Source organism: Thunnus maccoyii, chromosome 16, assembly GCF_910596095.1.
Source record: "Thunnus maccoyii chromosome 16, fThuMac1.1, whole genome shotgun sequence".
Taxonomy (NCBI): Eukaryota; Metazoa; Chordata; class Actinopteri; order Scombriformes; family Scombridae; genus Thunnus; species Thunnus maccoyii.
The window spans coordinates 17,071,851-17,091,644 of record NC_056548.1 but is presented as its reverse complement, the minus strand read 5'-3'; the positions used below and the strand labels follow the sequence as shown (position 1 = coordinate 17,091,644).

General features: G+C 39.3%; 1 protein-coding gene across 1 annotated transcript; it reads left to right on the top strand.

Annotated features, from left to right (window-relative positions):
• The first annotated feature begins 3,449 nt into the window (after positions 1 to 3,449).
• Positions 3,450 to 19,516, top strand: aspg (asparaginase homolog (S. cerevisiae)). Its single transcript, XM_042389034.1, has 16 exons — positions 3,450 to 4,109; positions 5,449 to 5,575; positions 8,384 to 8,495; positions 8,651 to 8,776; positions 8,878 to 8,961; positions 9,634 to 9,760; positions 9,878 to 9,990; positions 11,013 to 11,198; positions 11,351 to 11,461; positions 11,569 to 11,688; positions 14,626 to 14,721; positions 14,850 to 15,013; positions 16,412 to 16,498; positions 17,042 to 17,141; positions 17,241 to 17,306; positions 18,772 to 19,516. Exons 1-16 carry the CDS (start codon positions 3,893 to 3,895, stop codon positions 18,814 to 18,816), a joined length of 1,881 nt encoding a protein of 626 aa, XP_042244968.1. The 5' UTR covers positions 3,450 to 3,892; the 3' UTR covers positions 18,817 to 19,516.
• Positions 19,517 to 19,794: the final 278 nt, after the last annotated feature.

Here is a 19,794-nt window from a genome sequence, read left to right as displayed (position 1 = left end):
GCCAAACTTAAGAGCCTTTGGACTATGGGAGTTGTTTTTTGCTTTTTTTCTTAATCTCTTGCTCATTCCTCCAGTGTTGCTTTTTAGTCTATAAAATCTGCAGTAAGAGATGGTAGGTATAATGATATTTGTATCGTAAATCATTTAGGATTTTGGTTATAGTGATACTGTGATACCACTTAAAGTTTTTATTTTTCCTGGTCTTAAAGGCAGAATTTCATTTCTTCTTAAGATGTCAAGATGTGTAAAATATTGTTAATTTAAACAATCCAATTCATCATCTCGAACATGCTAACCTATCTTTTAATTTGTTTTACAAGAACAAGGAAGAGTTTGAATCAGGCCTTGACAGGCTTGTGAAGAAAATTGCCATCATTGGTGATTGGTCCATCTCAGGATCTGACCACAAGACAGCAACATTGTGGGCAAGGGAACCAAGGTCCTGGAGGGAATTGCACACACAATTTGTTGCACACACAGCATACTCAAAGCAACTTGACAGAGATTGTGTTAATTTGAGTTAAAAGGTCTTTACTATATTGTGCAAAAACACATTGCAGCACCTTAAGAAGATTGGGGGCCATTGTAAGTTAATACTTTATGAGCTTTGATAGCACCTGCTAGATTGCAACTTTGTTACTGTAGTTTTACAAAATGATTTTAAAACCAGAGTTAACATTTTACATTTAGCACTGTGGTTCTACATACTTTAGGCCTATAACTTTGTTGTGATAGCATAATTCAGTATGTTAACTGCTTAATTTCCAAAGGCTATATGGATATTTGTGGGACAATTTACATTTGTAGTATTGTTGTGTTTTTAAGGTTTAATGCCATGTGTTCAAATACACAACTGCAGTGCAAAATAAAAAGATTAACTTCCTAACAATTTTGTTGTTCAATGAATTCATTTTTAAAGCTACTACATGGAAAGAAAGCTAAAAACTACTGAAGAAAATCTAATTGGACCAACTTGACTTTTTACCTGTCATCCACTTAAAACTTGTGTTCATAATTATGATAATTAGGTACACAATACTTAAAAATTCCTTTTAAATATTGTGGAAAAACTTGTTGGAAAAACTTATTTTTTATGAGTTATCAACTTAAAAACTTGTGTTTATGCTGCCAATTATTAAGTATGTAGTAATTAAAAATATCTTTGATTGTAGAGGTAAAACTAATTCCCCTAACTCAATGTAGTTTGTTGGTTCAACATAAATTTATCAGGAGTTGTCATAACTCAAAAAGCTTGATGCAAACTGTTATGTTAATTTTTTTGTTGAGCTAAAGCATTTGTTTAGAGTGTACTTGTGTGCATATTATGTCTATTTTATTTATTTATATATTTATTGTATTTATTGTATTTTTTGGGGAAAATAGACAACTCTGTCCTCAAATACACACAATGTCGCAAACCACTTCTTTTCACCTGCCAGTACCATGCCAGGAGATTGAATGTATGTTCACACTGTCCCATTAGAGTCCGACCTCCTAACAGGTGCCCGACCAGCTAGTTGAAAGTGACAGTACAAAAACAAGATCTAGTAGTGTTTGATTTTGAATGCTTAGCTAAGCTGGAAACTGTTGAGTTCTCTTGTTCACTGAACTCTCGTATCCTATTGCACAAACAACATGGCAAAAAGTCAATTTGTAGTAGCCTGTGTATTGGGAAATAAGATACACTTGACTTTGTTTACCCATCCACACCATCCAGTCCCAAAACCACATCTTTCACTTCTTCTTTCAGTCATATGCCAGTATATTTTGGTATTAAACACCCCATTTGTTTCTTGGAAACACATGTTTAAACATCAAAGTCCATTAATCATCAACCCAATCACATTATATAAGCTACTTGGACGGATTATACATCTTTACTGCATGTCATACTCATACATAAAACATTGCCAGCATATATCTACCATTGTAGTTTTTCATGAAAAATATACTTTAGGTAAAAATAACAAAATACCATGTAAAACAGATATCTATCATATATCATGATCATTTTCTCCCCCCTTGCAAAGATCCTTGAAACTCTAGTTGACAGGCAACTATGTGCTTATTTAAACTATAACTGTATTTTACAGCAGTTAGGTTTTAGACCACATGCTGTAATACATTTACTGCCACTAAACAACATTAGACATTCACTGGATGTGAAACAGCACTGTGTTGCACTGTTTATTGAATTTTCTAAGGTGTTTGATACTGTTGACCACTGCATTCTCCTCAATAAACTAATTGTCTTGGTTTGGATGTTTCTGCTCAGAACTGCTTTCATGCATATTTATCTGACAGGACACAGACCTCTTTTGGGATATATCAGGCGGTACCATGAGTATGAGTACTATTTCCTCTCCATAAACAACATTATCTCCACCACAGACTTACAATGTCCATTTATGTGGAAGGCGCAGTCTGTCAAGTTAAATCCTGATTACGATCTAATTTTCTACCCAAGCTTGTACTGAATGCTGACAGGACAAAACGTATTTTATTCTCAAGAACCCATAATTCCAGTTTGCATCAATACACTTAATGGTACTGAGATTGAAACTGTCCAGTCTTATAAATACCTGGGAATTTGGCTCATAGCAGTCTCACTTTTAAACAGCACATGGAGCAACTGGCACAGAAACTCGAGATGTCTGTCATGTCTGTCTTGAGGTCAGGAACAGTCAACCATCATGTCGACTATGCAGATCCCCTGCTGCTTTGTGCTGTTTCATTACAGGAGATAAATATAATAGACATCACTTATATGAAAAAGTAGGCTGGTCTTCACTAGCAACAAGATCAACATTATTTTGTTTTTATTTATAAATGTCTCCTGCAAAAGCTGCCTCACTTCTCTTCTTCAATTCAAAACCACTGCTCACCAGACCAGATCTCAGGACTGTAACTACTAAATACTAAATATATTAAATAACCAGTAAATACTGATATTAGAAAGACCGCCTTCCACTGCTTTGCACCTTATAAATGGAATGAATTACAGAGGATTTGAAAACTTGAGTGCCTTATCCCACTGACTGATTTTAGACTTTTAACCCCAAATTTGTGTGCCTGTTTGTTGTATGTCTCTGTCTGTTTGTTATGCCTGGCTATGCTTGTTTTCTCTCTCTCTCTCTCTGCTGTACTTAGGTCCCTCTTGCAAAAGAGATCTTGGTCTCAGTGAGATTACCTGATCAAATAAAGATTATATAAAATATATAATACAAATGACACTGTATAGTACAGCTAAATTACATAACATCAATGAGTAAGCTCAACATAAGTAATTATAACTAATATTGTGATGTTATGCTTATTTTACTTACGATTTTAAAGAATTCTTCCACCCTTGTTAATTAAAATTTCACTTGACGCTGTTGCAGACAAAAATTCCACATTTTTATTACATTCATATTATTCAAATATAACGTTGCACATAATATTAGTCAAAACTGATCCCTAAAAGTTGCATTTTAAAGTTTTGGACTAACATTGATTGACATGGAGCAGTGCGGACCAGTGCCGTATAAACATATTTATCGGGCTCTGGTGCAGATGGGTATTTGTTGTGACCATTGCACTTAGGCCACACCCTAATCACTGACGCCAGAGTGGACCCTCGATTGGCATGCCAAGGGCGAATTTAGAGAGACGGAAACAAAATAGGAAGAGGCAAGTAACGGATAACACCAAAATATAATTAAAACGAAAGTTCCGCCCTCCTTGTATCACATGGTTACAATGGAAGCTCTGTTTTTGTATATAAGACCAGAGGAAAAGGTACGGTTTATCAGGAAGCTTATAGCATTGCAGCATACAGCAGACCACGGTGTTTTGAACACTTTCAACACGCGTGTCTAAAGGGACAGCATCGACACACTTGTAAGTCATCATGGCGGACTCCAGCACAATGACATCCCTCGCCCGGGCTCTGTCACACCACAAACTGGATGGGGTCGACTCCGGTGATGCTTGTCCTTCGCGAAATGTTCCGTGCCGGAGGAGAATGTTAACATTCACCCCCTCGACCGAGGAGATCTGCGCCAATGAGTCGCGGGTCCTGGTGCTCAACACCGGAGGAACCATCGGGATGACGCTTCATGATGGCGGTAGTTATGACACAATTTTAACTCATGGTACTTGTATGTTTTCTGTGTTGTGGAAGCTAGAGCAACTGGTAGCTTTCTGATAGCACGTTGTTGTTAGCAGGTTGTTGCTCTCATGTTACTGCAAATATAGTGAGCCTTGCCTGCCAACAACATGCAAATGCATCCCAAAAATAGTATTGCGTGCTTAACTGAACAGCTGAAGCTATAAGAGTAAGCAAGCTCAATGAAACCACATTTTCTGAGTCCAAATGTAAACTTATCTTTAATTTAAAAAAAGACTATTATGGTCCGAAGTGACTCCCTCCACTTGTACAGCAGATGACAGCTGATTCAAGTAAATAAAATGTTACTGTACATTGCAAGCATCTGCGTCATGATGCATAACACACTCCCTCAATGAGTAACTAGATGTTGACATGAGGTATTAGGCAAGCAAGTAGTGAGGCAAAATAACATTCAAAGGTCCTACCAGCTTCACTTTTATTTGCTGGTCACATTTGTATCATTTCCTGACACCCCCCCCCCCCCCCCCCCCCCCCCCCCCCCCCCCCCCTACCACCCGCCCAATAACATTTGTTATGTTTAAAGGCCGTGGGATCAATAGTGTCATGGTCAGAGTCATGTCAGTCAGTTGTTCAGTCTGTCAGTTTAGAAGGAAAGATAGATAGGTAGATAGTAGGATAGATTACAACTTCATAACATATGAAGATAGACTAAATAAAATATAAAACTGCAGAATAAAATAAAAAGCTGACAATAGAGACTAAAGATAGGACTATAACTTTTTCTCTAAATGTACTGAACATACTCCGTACAATGATAGTAATATAGCCTACTGTGTAGTGATATACTTTGTCTAAGGTCAGAGTGAACTATTTTAAGGACTGTTTGTCATTTTTTTAGAAATTGCACAACCAAATTTAGGAAATACCACCATAAACTGAAACATGAGCTGACTCCACTGTAGAGTTTTGATATAGGTTTATTTTGTGTGTATTTAGAGTTATGATTGCATGGTTATTTTCCCTTTTTAATGTTACACTTTACAAAATCTTCCATTCCTCCTGTGATGACTTCAGAGTGTAGGTTTCTCAGTTTCTTTTAGAACTGATGCTCACGTGGCAGTCAGCTGCCACACAACGTCTTGCATTTCTGCCAGCGTTCATTCAGAGTACACAATGCTTATTCTTACATTTACCACTAGGGTTCAGCATGAGACTGATATATGGTGTTGACATGGTGTTAAAGTCCTTGTGCAGTTCTCCAAAGTCATGATCCTTCAGGGGGAAACTATGAAATATCACAATCATATTTTTTTTTCTATTACTGTAACCCACAGTGCTTGAACCAGAACCCAATGCTTTTGTGAAGGCCCTGCGCAAGCTGCCCATCTTCCACGATGAGGTGTATGCCAAGCAGACCCACATGTATTACTACTACGACCCTGAGAAAACCCTGGTCCTGCCGTAAGTGCTCCCTGCTCAGTAGGGGGGGAAAAGTACAGTAGCCTATAACTTGCTCTTAATACTGTTTTCACTGTATATGTTATCCATATTTCATATTTCATGACTAATATATACCTAAAACCCTTTAAATGGATAAAAGTTTGCTTTACAAACAAACAAACGTTATTTAAAAGTGTCACAACCATCAATTATGTGTGTCAGCTGCCCTGGAGCTTGGATCATACGGTTGACTTTTTCCCATTGCAAACTTTCAGAATGGTTAATGTTTAATATAATTATCTGGTGCTTGAAAGATTATTATGTGAGCATCATGTAAGGGCAGTGGTGATTACACAGAGAGTGTTGCTGACTGTACTTAAGAGTTTCTGTGTAAATCAATGTAACACCAAAGGATGTTATTATATTTGTATTATTGCATGCATAATGGCATAATATCCTCACCTAATTAATTAAAGAAGCTGGGCACGTATAGTACAATTTGACTTATAGGACTACCTGCCTTAGTGAGAAAAGTATAAAATTATTGTCCTAGAGTCCTTGAGAGATGCTTAATACGCTTAAATCATATTGACAAATGTTGTTGTTTTCAGACCATGGTGAAGAGGATTAAATCATAGATATGCCTGTGAGGCCTTTTTGCAAGGCAGGTTGGTTTTATAGGTTAAATCATGTTAGAATTGATGAACACTGCATCTTATCTTCATGAATATTAGTTTTTACCCAGTTGGTATTATGGTCATCATACAGCGCATGATACACCTCCCATCTGAAAAAGCAGAAACTGAACGAAAATGACTCACTGTCCTCTCACCATTAGCGACGGACTTAATGACTCTAAACTGCGTTTGTTGCCCTAACAGGAAGCCAACCCCCCACCCTGACCATCAATATCATAGGTAGCTGTAGTACTGGTTGCATTGTGTTTGCCTGCGCCTTGCTTGATAGTGAGGGTGTGCTTTCCTGACAGGAAGTGCATGCTGATGTTACCTTTGGCAATAGGAGTAAACACCAGGAGGGATACAGGAGCATGGGACTGTATATTGGCTGAAGTGTTTTTGGTGTCTTTTACTCTGCACTTTCTAACGTCGCCTCTGTCACCACCAGAGTCCCTGACAGAAATGTAACCTCACTCGCTAATTTTGATACAAAGCCTTATCTTGACTGCCACTGTGAAAGTCGGAGAGGCTGCAGGGTAGTAGCATGTATGATAAAGATAAGATATCCATATAACAGACAATGGTAGATGTTTTGTGAAAAGCTTGAGGTTGATGGTATATGAGCAGTTTTGGATTGGTTTGTCTGGCTTATAATGACTGTTTTAGGACTAACATTACTACAATTATTAAACCTTTGCAAAGCTTATATTAATATTAAGTTTCTACATGAATATTTGAGCATGTTTTCATTACATTTCCTTTTAGATTTTTTTTTCTCTTAGGTGTTGAGCATGAATTATTTTTTAATATCTGCTTATCCTTGAGTTTATACAGTGTTAATATCAACTGAAGTAGGCTCATATGCAAGTCTAATGGCTGTACTGTTGATAGTGTGCCTAGCCTTTGCTGAATACTTACTTCAGAGGAGGGAATTAGTTTATTGATTTATTGAAAAGCTTTATTCATGTGATCTTGAGAGGCAACGCCACAAGGTTGTATGCCCTCCCACCTCCAACCTTCTTCTTACAACTCTTGAGTCCCCCACTACACACACACACACACACATTATTTGTAAGCTATGAGGCATCTTATCACGGGTATGCTAATGTGTAGCTTTGCTACACCTTAGGGTACACTGCCAGATAGATGAATAATTGGTGATTTGAATAGTTTTCTTCTTGTGGCACTTTGGCTTCAAGATTATCAACAACATATGTTATAGGGCCGTGTGTGTGGACTTAAGGCTAATTAGAAGAGGACCCCTGGTTGGGTGGACTGGGGCTCTCTTGCTCTTTCCCCTGCTGTTCCATTCAGCTCATATCTCCATGTTAGAATGCTGGCCTATGGTAATGTGGGGGGTGTCCCACTCTGTTTCTTTAAAAGGGAGATTAAAAGGAAAATCTTTCCATGGCTGTTTAGCCAGTCACGCTGCCTTATACGGAGTGTTGCAGGTGGGGCCACGGGGCGACCGAGTTAAACTCCACTTAGAGGCAACATAAATATGTATACATGCACCCCCTCCCACCGCCCTCCTGTAGTTGGAATGAAAAAGAAACATGGGCCTTTGCCCTAACCCGAAACAACTTGCCAAAAAGGCCCAGATATATCAAATCAGCCACCTTATGTCCTTCAGCTCTGCCTTCATTTTTCACTACACAGTGGTAAATTCTCACAGAACATTAAGGCTTTTCCATGGAAAATAAAAGTGCCTACTTTGAAAGTACTGCTCTCTAACAATATGCACCGCCATGCCCCTCCCTCTTTACACTTCCAAAGGTCTCTCTCTGTCTGGAACAGGTTTTGGCACCCTGCTGTCAAGACAGAAGGCTCAGCTAAATAGTGTTTGTCTCGCTTCATAAAGTCGTCTTGGTTTTTAGCGTTCCCCTACCCTTCTTTAAACTCACATCTCAAATTTAATCAGCACTTGATCCAACTTTGTTAAATGAGCACAATGAAGACAAATGATCATTTGTCACAATGAAGTCGATAAACATTCGTTTAACCATGTGTTTGATGTGTTTTGGAGTGAATGAATGCACTTGCGATGAATGAAACCACTGATTAATAACTGGTTGTTTTGGTTTTTGTAAATATGATGATTCAGTTAGTGTATGTGATGACTGAAACTCATAGATCAACTTTTCTCTTTCAGGGCGACTAAAGACAAGAAGAGGATCATCTACACTATTGAAGACTACGACCCTTTGCTGGACTCCTCCAATATGACCCCAAAAGATTGGGCTACAATTGGAAGGGACATTGAGGTACTTGCTGCTGGATTCCTTTCATGTTTAGGTTTTGAGTTCATTCCATATCTGTAACACTGATAAGCAACACATAATTTATGCTTTTAAAAACCAAGCATCAGAATTAAAAAATTGTCACAGTTGATGGTGTATGAATTTCTATTAATTCCCAGAAAAACTATGAACTCTATGACGGCTTTGTGGTCCTTCATGGCACAGACACCATGGCTTACACGGCCTCTGCCCTGTCCTTCATGTGTGAACATCTGGGCAAACCAGTCATTCTCACCGGCGCACAGGTAAGAGCTGCTGTCTTCAGAAGTCTAAACAAGGCAAAAGTGCATCTGCAGCATTTTAAGTATTCACTGCCCTCTTAAGATAAGACGTTTTTTCTTCTCAGGTGCCTATCTATGAGTTGATAAATGATGGCAGAGACAACCTGCTGGGGGCGCTGGTGATTGCTGGCCAATATGTTATTCCTGAGGTGAGGACACAGATACACTACTCACAAACATGATATGAGATACATGTTATGTATCAGCCTCAAAGAAGAAAAGGGAGGATGTGTTGTACTTGTGAATGTGAGAGAAACAAATTAAATGTAGAGTCTGAGACTCTTGAGCTTCCCTTTTATTACTATCAAGACTTTTTGTGTGTGTGTGGGAGATAAGTGGTAAATTAAATGAATCATCAATTAATTGATAAATTAGAATAAGTAACCCTGTAGTATTACAAACCTACTGTATATATTTTGTAATGTATTGAGAAAATACGCTGTGTTCTGCAAAGACAGCTGTGAGCACTGTTGGCACGCAAAAAGGTAACAAAAGCTCCCCTAAACGGCTCGTCTGATGAGAATGTTTTCTAACGACAGTGAGATGTGTTTCGCAATACTGAGCAACAATTACCAGAACAGGAAGAACACACAACAGTCTCATCTATGTCTGTATGGCTGAATGGCAGTAAAAATTGCATCCATTGTACATACCGTAATTTCTTTTGCTTAAACAAATGCCATTTTTAGATCCATGTGCGCAGGTGTCCAGGTTCATGTACAGCACATGTGTCCATACGTTCTGCAGCGTTAAAGGGATTTTCATTTGTACAAGAGCAAATGCACTGAATAAAATATAACATGGTGTCTCTGTCTATTCAGGTTTGCTTGTACTTCTACAACAAACTCTACAGAGGGAATCGTGTGACCAAGGTGGATGCTGGGAGTTACCATGCATTCAGCTCTCCTAACATGGGTCCTCTGGCCACCACTGAGGTGGATATTACAAGTAAGCCAGTGGTGTAAAGGGGTTGTCTTGTGTAGTAAAGAACAATAAATTAAAAATAGAAGAGTCTTTTTTTTTTCTTCTTTTTTTTTAAATCTGTCTACTTCTACCTTCCTGTAGTTAACTGGGACTCAGTGTGGAGGTCAGGCACCACAACAAAGTTTCGAGTCAACACTAAACTGGACCTGAACGTGGGCCTGCTCAGGCTGTTTCCAGGAATCACTACTGAAACTGTAAGTTGCTTTATGAATTATGTCTATCTCTTTTCAGCTAATGGCCTTTCATTATTAATGGGTAATTACATCAGGGGGAGTAAAAAAAAAAAAAAAACATGGTGTAAATATTTTAGCCAAGAATGTTGTAATGAGCTTTCCTTCTCAGACTGTTACAGTGTCATTAAAGATGTGTTCTTTGAAGGTGACAGACTGCTCAATAGCTGTTGTTTTCTCTAACTTCAATAAAATATAGTTAACTTTAATCTAATTGTGCTATTATCCGTCTTCCGTTACTTTCCTGGTCATGTAAACTGCCATCGAAGCTCAGCCTGGAGAAAGATGAGATGGAGTTATGGGCCATGACCAATCACCCTGTAAAGAGGGGGGGATTGGCATAGATGCTGTAACATTTAGCAGCACCTCCCCCTCTCCAGAGGTTGCAGGGAGAGTGACTTTACTGTCTCAATCTGCTCCCACTGCCCAGCTTGGCTATCAAGACTTCCTTAGAGCCTTTTACTGCCTTTATGAGGCAACGTTTTGATTAGGCTCCTGGCTCTTGTGTGCTCACTGCCTGTCTCTGAGAGCTTCATTGGTAATCTGCGTCAAACATTTCTTGACAAAGTGCTTATCACATCAAAAAATACTGACTGAACCTGGCACTTTTAATGATACCTTCTTCTCACATTTCATGGTAACTGCCTTGTTCTTGCCAAATGACGTTATGCTTGCTAACACCTTCAGATTAATTGCTCTCCTTCCTGCCATTTCAGTCATCTGCCATTCTAGTCATATGCCATGGCTAATGATGTGGTATAGGGCTTCCCAGTGCCAGCCAACCAGCAACTGAGATACTGGATTGCATAGATGACACCAGATGGGCTTTTAGGAGAGTGGATGGTCTCATGCTTTGGAGGGCTGCAGGAAAAATAACGTGGAATACTAATTCCTCAATCTTGATTTTACGCAGTTGGGCAGCCACTTCAGTTGGCCATAAATTTGGAGTTTTTGTGATGCAAAACTGTGCTCATGTCTGTGTCCAGGTGAAGACTTTTCTGAAGCATCCCATGAAGGGTGTGGTCCTGGAGACCTACGGCAGTGGAAATGCTCCTGATAACCGCCGTGACCTCTTAGATGAGTTGCGGATGGCCACTGAGTCAGGCGTCATCATCATAAACTGCACCCAGTGTCTAAAGGGGACTGTGTCTGCTTCTTACGCCACTGGCATGGTTGGTTGTGTCACATGCTCGTCAATCATGACCTTTTCCTTCGACATTTTGTAGATGATAAATTTCCCAATTTAAAAAAAAAAAAAAATGCTGAGACTCAAGACTCAAGAGAGACGAAATCAATCTAATCACTTGTCCCTATGATTCCTCAGGCGTTGAAGGAACAGGGGCTGATAGCTGGTGGTGACATGACTCCAGAGGCCGCCCTTACAAAGCTGTCCTATGTATTGGCCACAGACAATGATCTAGATGAGAAGAAAAAGGTTGGTGTCTGCATTCATAGGTGATGTCATTCTCCACATAGACAATAGTAAACATAGGAAAAGTGAATTAAAAGTGTGTTTGTGTGTGTTTGTGTGACACTGTCCAGATGATGGGTCAGAACCTGCGAGGTGAGATGAATGCTGACTTAGCGGGAGCCAAGCTGTCCCTGGCTGACAGCCGTTTCATCCAGGTCATCGGCAAGACTCTGAGCATCAGCTGCAAAGAGGTGAGGGCTAACACTTCAAACATACACAGACTGAAATCACTTTGCCAACCAAACAACTATTAGGATTTTTGAAACAGGTTCTTGTCGCTCTGCCTCATCTGACAAGGCAATTAAGTTTTGCATAAAAGTCAAGACGTTTTTGAGAATGGTGTCATGATGAGACCCGTACACTCAATGTTTAAAGTTTATCCTAGAAATGTATTTAAAATGTAAAGCATTTCATTTCATTTTCAGACATGTTTTGGTATTCATCCACTGGATTAAAACACTATACACTTCACCTAAGGCCACAGTTATCACAAACGGGATCACTTCACCAAGCTTCACACTCCAACAGGGAACCAGACAAGGATGTCCACTCTCTCCATCTCTATTTGCAGTTTTCATCGAACCACTTGCCACAGCCATACGACAAAACAATAAAATCAAAGGAATACAATATACTAACTCAGAACACAAGCTTAGCTTATATGCAGATGATTTATTACTACACCTACAAGATCCTTTCACATCATTACAAGAAACATTCAAAATAATCAACAACTTCTCCTCAATCTCACACTATAAAATAAACTGGAACAAATCCACTATTCTACCTTTGACCGCAAATGCCTGGGATTCTGCAGCCCAAGATCCCTCTCTCCCACTCCACATTGGTAATATCAAATACTTAGGCATTAATATTTCCTCCAGACTGTCAGAGTTGTTTAACCTCAACTACACCCCTCTGCTGAAAAACATAGAAGATGATTTTAAACGCTGGACCAAGTTACCACTTACTCTTATTGGACGCATTGCAACAGTTAAAATGAAAACCCTCCCACAAATCAACTACCTATTTTCATTACTTCCCATTACCCCCACTGACAACTGGTTTCAAACTTTAAACTCTTTAACAACTCAATTCTACTGGAAAAATAAAAAACCAAGAATCTCACTTTCAACATTTCAGAGCACAAAATCACAGGGCGGCCTTGAAGCACCAAACTTCCTTCAATACTTCTTATCAAATCAACTACAATATTTACTCAAATGGATCCATAAAGATAATTACAGTACACCATGGTTACAGATAGAACAAAATCAAACCACTTCACTCACAGACCTCCCATTCCTACCACAATCAATCAAGAAACAAGATTACTACAAGAACATCACAATCTCCTCAACTCTGACAGCCTGGTGGAAAGCCCACAAAATCACCAAATCATCACTGGCACCATGAAGGTTCACCCCGATTTGGCACAATCCGGACTTCCAACTGTACAACACTTCTGTTCACTTTCCATCATGGCACCAAAAAGGATTCACTCACCTCCATCACTTATTTGAAAATAACCAGTTCATATCATTCAATACACTTATCCAGAGGTATGGGGTTGGGAGAGACCAATTCCTGCAATATCAACAACTAAAATCTATTATTAAATCCAAAATCAACATATCTAATAACATATTACAGCCTTCCAAATTAAGCGAAGAAATCTTTAAAATTACAAACCCCAAAAGAATAATTTCAAAAATTTACAAACTTCTTTCATTGACAGACACCTCCATAACACTCCCAACCACAAAATGGGAAAAGGACCTGGCTCTATCTCCCAACCCCGATTTCTGGATACAAATCAATAAAAACATCTTCTCCATGACTACCAATACAAATTTACAACTAATACAATATAAAACCATACACAGAATACACATCACTCAAGGAAAAATTTTTAAAATGGGATTGATCGATACAGATATCTGTTCACAATGCACCTTGGGTCACATAGATGATTATTTTCATGCCACTTGGTCTTGCCAGCCAGTTTTTTCATTTTGGATAACAGTCACAGAAAAACTATCGAGTATCTTGGGCTGCAGAATCTCAGCATCCCCATCGCTCTGCTTGCTGGGAGACTTGACACATATCACAATCCCAACTAAACACAAAAACTCGTTATTGATTTCTCTAACTATCGCCCGCCTCTCCCGACTCCTTGCCCTCCGGTGGTATAGCCGCGGTCCTTGGTGAGAGCAGCCGGAGGTTACTGGCTGTGGTACCTCTTCCCCTACCCCTCTTATAGCAAAAAAAACAAAACAAACAAACAAAAAAATCTATGGTCACCTTCCACTGGACAAACTCTCTCCCAAAGGGTCTGAGAGTGGTCCAGCTGGACTAGGTTTGGACCGTCTCCAAAACAGAACCGCAAACAAACAAACAACAAAAGACAAAGAAGGGGAAAAGGGGAAAAGAAGCAAAACAAACAAATATTACAGGAGGAATACCCCTTAGCTGGTCTCAGCTGGTCTGATCCCTGGGCTGTAGCGGTGTTGCTGGGGGGGCTGGCTGTCGTGTGGGAGGGTGATAGTGGCCTCCCCTCCTTGGGCTCTGTGTGTTTGGCTCCACCCCCCATAGCCATATTAAATTAATTTAATTGATATACACTCAAATAGATATAAATTGATATAAATTAATATAAATAGCTAATTATTTAACCCATTTCACTGTTATTGTGGCTGCCTCTGCCGCTGCTGCCACCACAGCATACTATCAAACAAGACTATTATCATTATTACATTATATTGCTGTATTGTTATTATTATCATTATTATTATAATAATTATTGACGCTCTCACTTGTTCTTTCCTCCCCTCCTCTCTCTCTCTCTTCTTTTCTCACTTTCATTCACTCACCCCCCCTTCCCCTTCCCCACAATCAATCCATATTGCTTAGTTGCTTTCTACATTTACTATCTTTTTCATTGTAATATGATTTTGTCATTGCTGTTGTTTGTCATTATTTTTGTTTGTCTATTTGCTTGATTTGTCTTTTTGTTGTTGTTTTGTTTTTGTTTTGTTTCCACTATGTCTTGTCAACAGTATCACCAAAAAAAAAAAAGACATGTTTTGGTATCAGTATTATTGATTTAAAGCCTGTGGTGTCTACAGCAACTGGAAGCCATCCGCGATGCCTTGACTCCTACGCTGGCATGTGCTGCCTCAAAGATTGGAGACATAAAGGCCTTGGATGCTCTAAAAGAAATGGTAACACACACACACACAAGCATTATTATAGTGTACGCTGCCTATGAGACATGTTCATGATGCACCAGGTGACGAACTGCGTAATGTAACTGATATCTTCCTGTTTTCCTTGTTTTCCTTTGGCACAGGGCAGTAACTTGTGTCTGGAAGACTATGATGGACGTACACCCCTTCACATTGCCGCCTGTGAGGGCCACCTCAAAGTAGTGCAGTACCTACTAGAACATGGAGCTACAGTCCATGCTAAAGATCGCTATGGAGACACACCCCTCTGCAATGCTGTGCGCTTCAGGTAAGACTCACCTCATTTGAAACAATAAGAGCTGTTTGTTTTTCATCTGTCTGTTTTAAAGTAATAACGGCATTTTATGAAGTTGCAAGCACAACATTAAAAATCCCCCTTTTGGTCATTAGCAACCACTTTTTCTTGAAAACATGTTGCTAATAGCTACTTTACAGGAGACTTCAGTAAATGAGCTGCTGCAAGGTAGGAAATCTGGCTCTGTTTAGATGACAGGAAGGGAGCAGCGGCTGTCGGGGTGGAAGGGGGGGGGGGGGTGGGGGGGTTGAAACCAGGGGAGCAACCGGTAATGGAGTTTAGAGGCCAGGCAATAATTATACGCTAATTAGGCTAATTGTCATCTGACACTTTAGTCAGTGTTTATTTTTACCGAAGCCGTTTTTAAATTTTTTGTCATTCTCTGACATTGCTCTAAACGTCTATCTGGGAAAAGTCACGCTTAACGTTGCTGTGTTAGTGCTATATTGAGCCCCAGGGTGAAAACGTTGTGTGTCGAAGACTTGACAAATGGCTGTTGTCCTATTTTGACGGTTGGCACTGCAAGTATAGACTTGTCTCCCTTTGTGATGGTAGAGGGATGCAATGGAGCAGTAACAACTGTCGTTACACATCCTACACATATGCTACACAACTTGCCTCGCTATGCCTTACCTGAATGTATTTAAAGTAGACACAAAGTAATAGAACTGGAGTTTTGAGTTGCTTTCAGGATGCCAGCGTTTCTCATGCACCTTGAATGTCACCGGCATTTCACAGTGCTCTACAGCCTAATGCCCATATAAGGAATGGCAGCGAGAGTCAAGAGAAGGGTTCAAGAACAAAAGTGGGGAGTGTCCTCTGAACCAGTCCTACCAGCCTGCTCCCAGTTTCACAGATGAGAGATACTGGCTTCTTAACACTCAACAGGAATTCTCTTAAGTACTTTTTAATAGTTTCTTAGGCTGTAGGTCCACATACCTGTAAACAATTAACTGTCAAATTGAACTCTTTCCGGTAATTTACCTTATTACGCAGCAAGCACAGCTCTTATTTATGTGTGGACAGTTTTTGGCCTTATGGTTTCTTGTTTATTTTTTTGTCACTGCAAATGTCACTGCAGGTGACTCCTGTGTGGGCGGTTCATTGCGGGGGATAAGGAACTTGTTCTTACTTGTCAAACGACAACCACTGCCACACTGCCTCTTTCAACAAGACATTTATATGTTTAGAATTGACAAAATCAAATTCAAGAGTTTAAAATCATCATGTATGCCCTCAAACAGTTTCTTATACCTATTAAGGAATCATCAGTTTGTGTTTTAGCTTATTTTTAACTTAGTGGTACTCTGATACTACTTATATATTATATTGTGAAAGTTATAAAATCCTATTGCATGTTGTCTATTTTAGGCGCAAGGAAGTGGTGAAGCTGCTGAGAAAGACTGGAGCCCACCTCTCCAAAGACGAGATAGAGGAAGCAGGAACAGAACTGTGCAGGTAAAACACACAAAAAACATGCCTTCAAACAATTGCACACATAAACAGTCACAAATTTCTTGGTCGTTCAGCCATCCCTAGTGACCCATGCCACATAGTTGCCACAGGTACAACCAGTTGTCTCACTGTTACACAAACTGTAGGAATGCTCCCTGGCTGCATAGCTTTGGATCTCTTCTGCATCTCTAGTGCCGGCGTCTGTACGACACACTGGCTTGCCCCTGTTATTTATCTGCCTGAGACACTCTACAGGTTTTGTCAAGACAGTTTCAATACACAGTTTCAGAAACATGCCTTTCAGTAAGGTTCAATAAGCGAGGCTTGTGGCGCTACTAAAGTAAAACAAAAGGCAGCAACTTGCTGAAAACATCTGTGAGTCACGAACGTTACTGATTTATTGCCTTGATGGGCTTGCCCAGTTTCTGAAAAGTGTGTTTACACAATCCGTCCTTCACCTGGTGTCTGTCGGTGCTTGTGCTGTTAATATGATTTTTAGAAACAGAGCCCTTTACTGTAATAACGCTGTCAATTTCTGTGTGTTAGCCTGGCAGCTAGTGGTGACCGGGAGGGCCTGGAGATATGGAGTCTCGCTGGAGCGGACCTGACTAAACCAGGCTATGACAGGCAGACAGCACGTCAAGTGGTGGGTTCTACTGGGCAACATACTCCACTAAAATAACACTTTCTGATTGTTAGAATCACACTCTTATTCATTATTTTTCTCATCCTTCTCCTGTCCCAGGCCGAGGCTGTTGGCAAACCTGAAATGGTGACATTTTTAGCCCAGCTCATAAAGAACCAACCCAAGGTAATCGCTGTTATCTGTTCTAGCTACTTTCTATCTCTTTATTTCATGACAAACAGCCTCTACTTAATATGCATGCTAGTGTAACTGTAATTCTGTCTGTAATTGCCTCTAAATTACATGTTTTCCTTGTTTAATTTCAGACAGTATTTGCTGAATTTAATGATTATGATGAATATGATGATGATGAGGTAAATGAGGTGTAGTGAATGTGTGTGTTTCCCACATTTAGCATGAGATCCCCCTTAGCGTGGCTGCTATGGCTCCCCCTTTTTTGTTTCTGTACATCACAGCATGCCCATTATCCACCCATCCTTTTTTTTTACCCACTTATCCTGCTCAGTGTAGTGAGTTGTGAATCCCAGCATGCATTGCACAAAGAGGCAGGGTGTATCTGGTCAGCTTACCAGTATATCATAGGGCTAAAACATAATAATATTAACAATAATACAATACAACAACACAAGCAAATGCTAGTCAATCTAGTCAATTTTAAGTATGCAGTTCACCCAACACCTAGTGGGAAACCATGCAGACAGTAAGAGAACATGAAACTCCACACAGGAAAGAAAAAATATTGTTTTTTTATTATTGAAATATTTCATATACCACTGTAAAAACACATAAACACTATCATAAATGTGTTTTTAGTAGAGCTAAAAAAATATTAATAGATTCATTGATTGACAGAAAATGAATCTGGAACACTTTTAATAATCATTTAATCATTTATCAAGCAAAAATGCCTGTAACTTTACTTCCAACTTCTTCAAATTTGCTGCTTTTCTGTTATTTATTTATTATTTTATGTATGAAATACATTTTTTATGAAAGATTTAAGTATTTGATATGTACACAAAGACATTCACATGTCAAAAGACACACTTTTATTGACATATACTCATACTAAATACATACATATACTAAGTAAATCCTTGTGTAGGAGAGGTAGGAAGCTAAAAGCTTATACAAAGACCTCTCCTTAAAAAACTCCAGCCAACACAGACAGAATTACTTTAAATAAAAGAGAAAAGGCTAAAAAGTAAAGAGAAAAACAATTATTTCTCATTCCAGTTGTTCAACAGTCAAGACTGTATATTAGAAGATAATCAAACAATCTAAAAAGTAATCATCGGATTAATTGATAATTAATAAATAATTGTGGGTGGCTCTAGTTTTTAGAATTTGAGCTGAGCATGCCTCAGACCTTCCTGCTTTTAATCTGTATCAGAGAAAATCTGATCATTTGTGATGGCTTTGGTGCCTGCCCACAAATGCCTGAGAATCCTGAACCTGTGCAGCCTGCTTTACACTAGTGTGTGTGTGTGTGTGTGTGTGTGTGTGTGTGTGTGTGTGTATGTGTGTTTGTGCTTTCGTTTTTGTGTGAACACTGGTAGTCAAGAGTGTTGAAACACCTCTCACCTCCCCAGTGCTTCATGTTAATCCTGTCTTATCATTTCTGTTGCAGAGCGGCGGAGTCATCGAGTTCTCCGCCACTCCGTCAGGAATGTGAGCCGACTTCTACTTCAGCCGACGGGAATCGTCCACTTCCTCCCAAGCTGTCCTCGTCACACCGCCTGCTGTTAAAATTCATAAAGCTGCTCTCATTTTGAATGTCTGCATAATGCTTGCATTTACATATTGTTAAAAGCCATAACTGCATATAGTCTTTCCCTCCAAATCCACAAATAGCACAACATTGTGTAACCGCTGCCTTGAGTGCACAGTGAGGCAGATGTATATGTTTGATTGTTGCACAATATTTTATCTGTGTGTTTTAATCAAATGATTTTATTTCTCTGTATGAGCACCACAGGCTCACTTAATGGGATTAATTTAGGGAATAAGGGTGAACGTCACCCAAACATTTTTAAGATGGAGAGCACTGAAACCTCCCATTGCTCCTTCAGCACTGAAGAACGGTGGTTAAAGCTTTTTTATATCAAAATAGTTGCTGTATGGTACCATTACTGTTTGTCTCTATATAGCAATATATAGAGACAAACATTTTATAGTGAGATGCTGGAAAGTATCATGTAAACTAATGAAAATAAGATTATTATCTGGAAAGTTATCAAACTGTTGCACTCATCCACTGTGTCGAAAGTACAGAAATGTTCTTTTTCCTTCTGCTAAACGGGCATTACAAAAACCTACGGTTACCTCTCAGACTAATCCATCCTGTTCTTTGTACTGACTGTCAGGCTGGAAGAGTGACATATCTGTCACTTTGAAATGGAAAAAAGGGAAATTCAGACTATGCCACATAAAGACTGAAACCTGCCACAGTTTTTGTGTTCTGTCTTTTTAATTTGAATATCTTAAATAATTTGCTTGGATGATGATTGCATGCGCTTTACTTATCTTTGTTCTGCAACAAGTAAAAGGTCTTAAAACACTGATTCTCTTGATTGATATAGTTATTACTTTCTGAACCAATCAAGATCAGATTTTTTTTTACACACTTTGAATGTTATCACCTGTAAAGGAA